Below are 11282 nucleotides of genomic sequence, written 5' to 3'. Positions count from 1 at the left end.
CCCTGGTTGCCCAGTTATGCAAAACAATCTCAAATTCAGAGAATTTTAAATTACCAGCGATCATCAAACAAATTGAAACTACTACATGTGTTTTGCCCTCATGTTTTCGTTTGTAATCACGATACCTTTTTGTTTCATTAACAAATTTGTAATGCACTTTTCCGATGTTTTGGGGGGATGTTTTTTTTTTTCATATTTTAATACTTTTTGGCAGATTAGTGAAATTCGCAAAATATTTTGCCTGTTTTGTAATAAATTATTCAAACTGCACAACCGATGTAAAAAAAAATACAGCGATTCGTAAAGTTGCCATGGCCGTCACGCTGTACCAAAGGTTTAAACATAATATTTGAAATAAATAAAATAATAATCAAAAACAATAACAACAACAACAACAATAAATTTAATAGTTACTTAATGTTGCACTAGTAATTCGGTTGAGTACCGGTACCTCATAGCCTGATAGATCCCCAGATATTGGGAAAAATTTAAGAAACCTAATCATAACTTACATTGAATGGAACCGCATGATAGGCCTACACAATATTCCCACACGAGTCAGTATAAAGTAACTTCATCAAATTTTGATATTTTCTCAAAAAGTGTAAATATTTGCAGGAATCTGTTATGCTAGTTGGATTTCTTGCACAATTTCCTTTCTGAAAATGTATAGGCCTACTTTAATTTCTCATCATTGCATTTAGAGAAAAAAACGATGCCAAATTACTGACTCGAGAACTTGAGGTATACAGACTATAGAAGGAATCAAACAATACCCGGGTAAAGCCTTTTTCTTTTGGGGCCCGGGCCCGGTCGACCCCTCAGGCCTTTTCAGGCAAAGACCGTGCATTTGCCATAGTGCCCTCCTACAAATTTAATGTCCTATTCACCAACCATGCATGCCAACAGAACCAACATGATGCGACAAACTGGACAAACCGTAAAAAATCGGGCTAAGGGACCGATCGTTATTTACGGCAGGGGGGGAATGGGTGTTTTGGCAAAAATATCGACAAAAAATTTCACGTTCCCCCCTCGCGTCCGCTCAAAATTTTCGCGTTCCCCCCTTGTTTTCCCAATTTTCTCCATTTAAAATTTAACAATCCCCCCTCCTGGTTCAACTAAAAATTTCAGGTTCCCCCCTCAAGACCACAAAAAAATTTCGTGTTCCCCCCTAAATTTACCCATTCCCCCCCTGCCATAAATAACGATCGCTCCCTAAGGTGTCCTCATTGTCAATCAATTTTTGTTTAAAAAAACAATTGAAATACATAATAAAATAGACATCACCAAACTTTAGAACTTAAAGCCATATTATAACATTTTCAAACAAAATAGATTAGCATTTATTTGCCATAAAATGTTAGCTTATCCCCTTTTATTTTTGAGCCGAACAACTACTATACGGCAAAGCAAAGAAAATTGGAATTTACTACCAGCGCACATGTCGCCAATACGTACCACTCCTTCGGTCATGTTGTGGTACGACCCTGTGTTGTGTATATCACCGTCCCGCACGCCGTGTACGTACTGTGTGTTATGAACATCGTGTATGCGTTCGACTAATAATTCCATCGTAATAATAAAGCACCGGTTCCGCCGTTTTATTCAAAATCTCGGATTTTGACAAAACTACAGCACCTAGAGTCATGATTTTTGCAGGGTATATTGGTCTAATAAAGTACAATTTAATCGTGTAAAAAAAGTAATTTTAAAAATTCAGTGAGGGCGTCTTCCTCAGCAAATGTTATAATACGGTATGGCTTTAATTAAAGGAAGGTGATCTGATATATTTGGAAAATCATATTCTTTATATTTTAAAACTTACGTATAACATAAAATGTCATCCCTTTCAAGCACTAATATGCAAAAAGAACATGTAGGCCCCTAAATGTTTTTTGTAAATGTGACTAATTCCTAATGGAATTACCGACATTTATACAGCGTGAGTCTACAGTGTTTTTATTAATGATAATCATCATGATCATGTAATATATTAGCATATATTGATTTCAAGTGAAAGGCCCTATTTTCTCATAAACATAACTTATTGAAATTAGAAGTTCCAACTCAGTGTATTTCTGAAGATATCATCAAAAACTGCCTAATTAGTCTCAAATGTGAGCTAATGTGGTATACCATATTCGAGACTATATTCGGCAGTTGTTTGATGATTATCTCGATGCTTATAGCCTACCGGGTACCGTATCTTCAGTCGTATGAGTAACTCAATTATTTTTCAAACTATGCCTCCTTTGGCCTCCATGGACCAGATCGCAATTTGAGTCACATTATGCTAATAATAACATTTAAATATCGGGTCATAAGTCATTTCCAAAATCGTTTTATATCAAAAAATACTACTACAACAACAACGTTTAAAAAAATTGCATGGCAAAAGTTTGGCAAGCATGTTTGCAAAATATGTTGATAAAAAGCAAAGCCAACGGGGTGAACTTTTTGTCAAAAGGGGAGCAGGTGATTTTTGACAAACATTTACGGGACACCCGAAATAACACGCTTTAAAAGGGCTAAAAAGGGCTTAAAACAGTACAAAAACGTTCAATGCAAAATTTCCAGCTCAATACGCTCAGTATCATATAGACCATCGACCACTAAGGTTTGGAAATTAGGAAACCAAAATTTGGCATGTGCAAAGGGTGAGGGGTGGCAAAGATTGTTTGACATGAATTTTTGGCACGCCGTTTGGAAATCCCCCGGCCGGCCCGGCTCAATCATAATCTATAGCAGGTACATACATAGTACATAGGCCTACCGGTAATAATTGGTAGAATTATACAAGTCTTATACAATTAAAAACAAACATCCAAAATTAATAGAAGCATAGCCTACATCAAAAACATCAAATATCAAAAATAAAAGTCATCACTGATGACTTTTATTTTGTGAAGTAAAACTTTGGCGCATTATTTTACATTTTTCATATACATGTAGGGGAAAGTGAGGTAATCCCGGGCACCTTTCGTTAAGGCTACACAGGTACAAGATTAAATAAAGTTCATCAGTGAAAATCATATCAATGCAAAGTAGGAGTAATGTTCTAACTAGTAACCAGTTTTTAATAACTCAACATCTATAGTTAATAAGTTATAATTAAAAACAAAATGGAAAAAAATGATGGGGTAATGCCGGACACGGGGTAATCCCGGACACATGATTGTTGCTAAGAGGGAAAGTGGAGTAGGATGATAATCGCCTGAATGTATTAGGTACTTCTGTTACCTCAAGCATGCAACTATGGGGGCTGTTGTTGTTGTCTATATTTTCGAAATAACAAGTGTCCGGCATTACCCCATCTGTATAGAGACGCATGTGTGTCCGGGATTACCCCTCACGGTCTCGATTTATTTTTTCAGTGCTTGTTCTACTAATCCATTTTAAGATACCAGAATTCATACATCCAGCTAACAATCAAGTATCAAACATAATTTTCAGCCATACTTAATCTGTGTCCCTTGTCGCTTTAACTGTCACCCAGCTAATAAATCACTGTTCAGATAAAAAGTCAAAATGGCAATTTCTGTTTTTCGTAATTTTCACAAAGAAAGACGAGACCCAAAGCGCTGGTAGTAGTACACGTGAGGTACACCTTGAGGTAGCTAATACCCTAAGGTAGTATAATAGTACCACCCTTCTCCGTTTAGCTGCAATCGACGTGTCCGGGATTCCCCACAGTCCGGCATTACCCCACTTTCCCCTACATATTACAAAATATTTAGGGCCTTGGTACACCTTTCATATAACCTGACATTTGAATGTTTTCTGTCAAACGATTTGTGGTTGCTGGGTAGGTAGTACATAATACACTAATCCCTTCCCTCTGAAAATTGGCATTTCTGTAGATGAGGTGCAACCTCTTCAGCGATTTTACGTTCTCCTTCCAAAGTGCATTCAATTGAGAATAGGCTGGCAACTTGTTCATTATTCATTATAACGTACGGTTGATAAAGGTCAAACTTTTCTTTAAAATAGCTGCGTGAAGAAATATTAAAAAAGTTATTTACAATTATCATAAATAACTTTTTCTTCAAATTACTAATAAATATTATATTTTTATTACCAAAGCCAAACCAATTAAATAAAATTTTGGTGATTAAATATTTGTTTTTAGTACCCTCAATCCTAGACGTTTAAAGTTTTCTCTTGAACCATTTACTGAACGGTGTTTTCTTTGTTATGTTACGCAAAAATTTTGTGTAAATTATTATCTAAATTTTGCGATGGCTGCGAGTGTTGGGAGGGCAACTGTTAGAGCTGTAAAGGGCTTAAAACGTCAAATTCCTACAAGAGCGGCTCTAGTAATGGTATGTCTAATAGTATACATTTTAGGGAATGGGTTACTTGTTTCATGGGAGGCGTTGAAGTACAAAACATGAGTGTGAAAGAGTGACGCATGCCATGTCCATGACCATGAATGTGAATGTCATATGTCAAATATTATAGATTTAGAAGCTTAAAGTTTCATGCATGTTTTATAATTTATTTCTGTTCAATTCCTTAATATTGGCAAAGGTAAATCAGGTAATTCTTTGTCACGCTCGAATGTGCCTGTTGCGTCCATTTAAATGGTAAGACAAAGTACTATGAGCAGACTCTGAGAGGCAAACCTTAGATACCGGTAAAATACATACTAAAGTTAATTTTTTATTACTTCCGTGGTCCGGGTACACGCTGGTGAATTGCGATCGCGAAGAAGTGACAAGGTCGCCTACTACGCGCCGCGCCGAAGACCAATGGGTCAACCGGCTTGTTGTCAACACGTCAAGTGCGTTGATCAGCCAATCAGCTCAGCGGATTGTTTATTTCTTCTGTGTGTAAGCTCGTCGATGCTTGGCGCACAGCTTGGACCACGGAAGTAATAAAAATTTAACTTTAGTAGAAAACATTGGTCAAGGAAACTACCTACTTCATTTGACCCAAATATATGATTTTTTTTTGGTGATCACTGATGAGACAATCGCACATGGAATTTTAGAGGGATTTTGACAGCAGTTCCACATAGAAAATCTGCACTTATCAAGTTATCATGAGACTATGCTGTTTTGTTTTTTAATTGATGCATTAAATATTGGTAATGGCTGAATATTTTTGATGAAAGTCAATCTTTGACAAGATGTAACTTTGCTGTAGACGGAAAGTGCTATGACAAAACGGTTTTCAGTTTTGGCTTTCTTTACTCAAGGGCTTTAATTTGATACCAGTATATAAAATGATGCAGTTTGATGGCAAATTTGAATTCACCTTTCATACCTACAAAGTGCATGCAAATGCATGTATCGGTTCCAGACTCGACATATCAATTATCATGCCTAGACTATAGCTAAAATAATAAATTGTCAATCATGAGAGCCAACACACTGATATTTGTGTCCAGCCCTGCGTCGAGCGTACTACGCAAAGATCACACGCTACGGAGCAAGCATTACATGCACAGCGTGACTGGAAAAAAGCAATGTCCGACCTCTCCTGTGCATGTAGGTCGCGCGACTGTGTTATTCCATGGGGAAATAGCTAACGCAGTATTAGTACGCAGAAGGTACCTGCTCTCATGATCAAGAATTTATTATTTTAGCTATTATAATAGGGTGCTTGTACAAAAGGTTAAAAGTTTGATAAAAATGACCTGCATTGAGAGTCAGTCAAGTGTGGTGGAGGACAAACAAACTATTATCATCCTCTGTGAATCTTTGGCGCGTTATTTCAGCATTTGTGTAACTTAATTGCTAGGAATAGGATTTAAGTTTTAAACATACAAACTTTTGTTTTGTTTTACAGACTCAAGCTGCTGTCCATAAGGTGAAAGAAATTCTACAGAGTAAGCCAGATGTTCAAGCTCTAAGAGTTGGAGTGAAAACCAGAGGATGCAATGGGTTATCATATACATTAGATTATGCCAAGGAAAAAGGCAAATTTGATGAAGAAGTTAGCCAAGATGGTAAGTTGTATTGGTGAAAAGATTGAAAATACAGTTGAAACAGTCCAGTTTTGTACCACAGACTCCTCGTCGGGTCCAGAGGACAAGATTGGTCTGTGTGTATATGTGCTTGGATGACTGCACAATCAGATCACATGGGACGCTTGGGCTAGTCGCTCGATGCTGTAGGATTTTGTAGTAATAGGGGTGGTTAGGGTTAAAGGGCATGGAACCTCGACCATTGCCCTGAAATAGGGAAAAGAATTCAGCTAAGTATTATTGATCTACAGGTACCGAATGGTACGTGGAGATAATGAGCCCATCAGTTGAAAAGTACATGCATACCACACCTGCCCAAAAATATAGGCTATTCCAAATAGGGAACTAAGATAACAACATATCAGATCGTTGATCATCTATTCCTGAATCCTCCAACGCAAAAAGTACTATACTATTCAGCAAATTCCTTCAGCGGTTTCTGTCTGCTCTCTCTGATTATCGCGTAAAAGAACTGGGTCACATGTTGCTATGCAGCTTGACCAGGGAATGAGATGCCGATGTGATGATGATGTGAATCAGGTAGCCATTAAATATGTGCCAAATTGGCACACCGCTGAAGAACTGTGAAGAAAACTATAGGGGAGGGATACCAGCATGATTTATTTATGCATAACTCTAATTTCCTTTCTTTTTCTCTCTCCCCCCTCCCCCTCTCTCTTTTTTTCAGGTATCAAAGTCTTCATCGACTCAAAAGCACAACTGTCATTATTAGGAACAGAAATGGACTATGTGGAATCACAACTTAGTAGTGAATTTGTCTTCAATAACCCAAATATCAAAGGAACTTGTGGTTGTGGTGAAAGCTTCTCTGTATGACAAAGTGGAGTAGAGAAGTTATGGACATGTATGTGATCATGTGTAAGGTCATGTTTGAAAATGAGCTGGGATCCAGATTTAGAGCTGAAGCATAAAAACAAGACAACAACAAAATATTATCTGATTGACTCATCATCATCTGGCTAGGATTATCTTATGTCAGTGCTGAAAAGATCATGACCATTATCAATTGGCACAGTGTGTGTTACTTTGTTCGCTGATATGCAAAAAATATATATTCCTGGTTCCAAGCCTTTAGGGGTCTATTGTAAGAAAAGTAGATTCTTATTTATTTTCACCCCTGTACATACACTTCCATATTAAGAGGTATTTACACATTCATCCCCATCAGTATGCCTTTTTTAAAATAATAATAAGTATATGGTAATGACAACAATTATGTCAAGTGCACAATACATTTAGATGACATTCAAAGGTGCAAGTCATATCGCTGGTGTATGTATATGTACTGAAATTGGGGTCTCCCCTTAGTCCGAAACACCGTCAATCCGAACCGCCGTCAGTCCGAAAACCCATTAGTTAGGGTAAGGGTTAGGGTACCCTATAACGCTTGATGAGTTTCGGACTGACGGGGGGTTCGGATTGATGGTGTTTCAGACTGTCGGGTGTCCCCACCGTAATCAACCAAATTAACTTCTGTCACTTTTAGGGAGGTTTATTAAACATGGGCATTAAAAATATGTGAAGTCAAAATCATCATAATTCTAAATTGGAAGATTTAACTATACATTTGATGCAATTTAGGTACATGTACATTGAAATGAAGTTACTTGAACAAATCTGTATGGGGCACTTTAGGGGAGGGATGCTAATTAGGCTAAATATGGCACATCTTGCATGTGTCATGGCTCATGATGTTGTCATCTTATTCCAATGCAAAGTTCCAACTTTCATGTACATAATTATACCCGAGGTAGTTATGGGGTGTGAACTACAACAATGTAATTAATGCCTGCTTTTTACATACATGCAGTGATGTGGATAAATTTATAAAGTTGTTACAATTCCTTAAATTAGAAAAGGCAAAATGTGACACAACATCCAATGGGGGAAATTTTTCATTTTTCCTCCATTATTGGATGTTGTGTGACATTGACCCTGTTTTTACATAATCCTTTGCTATAGTGTTTCACAGTTGTATCCCTGTGGATCCCTTCTTTGAGTACCTGCTGGTCAGTTGGACTAGCCAAAAAAATGTACCAATATTAATTTTGATTTTGATCTGGTATGATCATCAAAATGTGAAAATTGATTCTTCCAATTGCACCTGTAACCACAGCTGGGGTCCAGTTTGCTGAAATCTATCTACAATGTTTTGCAAGTACCAAAATGTATTATTTGATGCACGCCATATAAGTATAAAGTAATGGGGTCTTGAAAGTTACAACATGCGATGTATTTCATAATTTTTCAATGGATAACTTATTATGGCAACCTTACCATACTTTATTTCATTCAGTGTGTAGACTGCTAAAGCTGAATTTATACTTGATCGCCAAGCGATTGTGATGCACTGCTTTTTAAAAGCGATGGGCAATTGCCAAATTTTGCGATGCATCGCTCCTTGCTTTTGCATTTATACTTTTCACAGCGATACATGTAGCTATATTGCAGACGACAATTAAAATATTCTAAATGCCACAAAATACATTTTAAAACACCCATTGCTGTCAATAATTATTGCTGTGAATTAATTCATCACCAAAAGGTAAATATTGAGGTGTAAATTTATTAGTAAAATAATAGATCCAGTTGGTTGGAAATGATTGGTTGATGCATTCACGTGTCAAGCGAAATCGCTCAGAAGTTGAGATTTTTGCCTCTTGATTTGTATCGATTGATCAGCTTGACGCTCTGAAAACAGAAGTAAACACTGAGCATATGTGAGAATCGCTTTTCTGCAAAAGTAATCACACAAGTATAAATTCAGCTTAACTTTTGTTGCAGATGTGAAACAATGTTCAAACCTAAAGCTGTACAAAGGTTAGACATCAACATGCTGCGGTGGTCTGAACATCAACTCAAAATTGCTCTGCTCAGTGCTCCATTTCATCGTTCAACTATCTCATATTGCTGGTGTTGATTTCCTGTCACATTCCTGCTGTAGCCCTACTAGGCCCTTTTTAACACACTTTACTCCAAGAACCACTTAAAACCTAGTGACCACTCTACCCGAAAAAAAAGGGAGCGGTCGCTGTGCTTTGGCAGTTTTCGGGTATAGTGTTTTTTTAAGGATCGCCACAGTTAAAAGTCTAGTACTAGGGCCAGGTGCACTGCTGATTGCAGAATGTTCAAACTTGAAATACCTTACAAACTGGGCCATTTTAGCATGTTGCTATTGTTGCAATGAAATTTGTGTAAGGAAACAAAACAAAGGTTACATGGCATCTTGGGGTGGGGGGACAGAAACTGGTTAAAAGAAGGGTCAAAATTGATTTCACGCTTCTGTTTCAGGGAGGGAGGAGGAGTGGGCTAATGAAAACACTTTCCATTGTAAGACATCATCAAACTTTTGGGTTGTTCACTAACTATTGACTATTTTAAAAATAGTCCTAAATGACCATACTCATTTGTTTCAGGGAGGGAGGAGTGGGCTAATGAAAACACTTTCCGTTGTAAGACATCATCAAACTTTTGGGTTGTTCACTAACTATTGACTATTTTAAAAATATTCCTAAATGACCATACTCATTTGTACATAGATATTTCCAAAGTTTATAATTTGCAAAGTGGTTCATAATTGAATACCTGAGCGGAAGAAGGGCCCAACTCCAATTGAGTTAGACACAGCATTTTATTGCCAGCAGGCTGTTCTACCTTGTGTGTAAAAGATGAGCCAAAATCCACTCTCTAAATAGCCTTCCACGTACACTTAATCATGGTTTTCATGGAAGAAAGGCCCAACTCCATGGACTTGGGCCCTTCTTCCACAAATTGGGTTAAAGAGTAATTTTGTTCATCCATGAAATCTGCTTTTCACTACAATAAACTTTCTTGCTAAGATTACATGATTCTACTTGTGCAATTAATGGATAATTACCAAATTTCTGTAGCTATTTATAACACATCTGCTTACGGGCTCTTACAGTATATTAGTGGAAGAAGGGCCCAAATCCAGCTTGAATTAAGACCTGTACCGTTACCATGGAAACATCATATTTAATTTCGAATGTATGTAATACTAGTACTGTATGTTCATGTATTAAAGGTCCCCTGAAGATGAAAACATTCGGTCTATAAAACTTGTCCAAATATTACGTTTTTTCTTAATAGTTTTGATGGAGTTGGGCCCTTTTTCCACACAGGTATTCAATTCAAGTTTACCAATTGATGTTTATTTAGATCTATTCTACCGTCTCTCAGATGTACACTGTACTTGCTGTATTACGACAGTGGAGAAAGAGTTTTGAATCATTTCCAATATATTTAAGTACCCCACCCAAGTTTTGTTAAACCCCATTGAATCTGATGTTTAACATATTTTGCTCAAAAAATTCACTACCTTTGATGGTTCAGTGACAGAAAGACTTGAGTCCATTTAGCTTCTTTGTATGATTGACACTGATGCACCTAATGCACAAGTACACCCCCATACAACTATACCAGGCAAGCACTGTGCATGTCTGCATGAATCAACTAATGCTATCAGGTACATGTACAGGTAAATCATACACACAGCAGCTATTTATTTATTTTATTTTTAATAATGGAGGTGCGTCTTTCTGCCACTGAAACATTGCTTTTTCTCATCATTTAGACTCTAACAAGAGAAATATGTTTATGCACACAATTTGCATTGTATGACGTGTATTTTATTTATCAGGAAAATTACAAATGTGTATTAATGATCATTTTACAGTAAGTTGTAAATAAGAAATATATGTCATTGAATTAAAGTTTGCCAACAAGCAAAATATCAATATTTGTTTGTCTGATGTCACATACATTAACACATAAAAATGTTTTGCTGTTTTCTTAAGGGTCCATAGGTTCTAAGATCCCAAGACTTTTTAAAATAAATCAAAAAGTTCTTTACAAATTTGTGACCAGCTCCAGCAAAACCCGGAACAAGTCGCCAGGCATGTTTTTGAGTTATAGGCCTTTAAAGATGACATTCCTATAAAAAAAGTCAAATTTTGGAATTCTTAATTTCTTGGTATTTGACTGTGGGACTAAGTGTACTTTCAAATCCTTGAAACTACTTATTAAAACAAGGTTTATTTAATCAATAATCCACAATTGAACTATGATAACCCCTATTCAATCCTGTGTAAGGCAGAAAACTAATTAGCCCATTGCTCAGAATAACAAAAATAGGCAAGGTACATGTATCATTCATAAAATTATACATTAAAGTATTGATGTTATACAATTTTGGTATCATTTTAAAGCTTATTGTCTAGTGCTTACATTTTTATTCAAATCATGAAATGTCAAAAATGCGGCTTGT

General features: G+C 36.6%; 1 protein-coding gene across 1 annotated transcript; it reads left to right on the top strand.

Moving 5' to 3' along the window:
* The first annotated feature begins 4211 nt into the window (after nt 1-4211).
* On the top strand, nt 4212-10776 carry LOC140137676 (iron-sulfur cluster assembly 1 homolog, mitochondrial-like). The gene is made up of 3 exons (XM_072159426.1): nt 4212-4325; nt 5797-5956; nt 6663-10776. Exons 1-3 carry the CDS (start codon nt 4242-4244, stop codon nt 6809-6811), a joined length of 393 nt encoding a protein of 130 aa, XP_072015527.1. The 5' UTR covers nt 4212-4241; the 3' UTR covers nt 6812-10776.
* Nucleotides 10777-11282: the final 506 nt, after the last annotated feature.

Source organism: Amphiura filiformis, chromosome 17 (genome assembly GCF_039555335.1).
Source record: "Amphiura filiformis chromosome 17, Afil_fr2py, whole genome shotgun sequence".
NCBI classification, from domain to species: domain Eukaryota; kingdom Metazoa; phylum Echinodermata; class Ophiuroidea; order Amphilepidida; family Amphiuridae; genus Amphiura; species Amphiura filiformis.
Note: the sequence above shows the minus strand (reverse complement) of the source record. Positions and strands in the feature narration are given on the sequence as shown.

Coding starts and splice junctions, on each gene's coding strand:
- LOC140137676 (XM_072159426.1), top strand. CDS start 4,242: ATGGCTGCGAGTGTTGGGAGGGCAACTGTTAGAGCTGTAAAGGGCTTA. Junction 4,326..5,796: donor CAAGAGCGGCTCTAGTAATG/GTATGTCTAATA, acceptor TTTGTTTTACAG/ACTCAAGCTGCTGTCCATAA. Junction 5,957..6,662: donor TGAAGAAGTTAGCCAAGATG/GTAAGTTGTATT, acceptor TCTTTTTTTCAG/GTATCAAAGTCTTCATCGAC.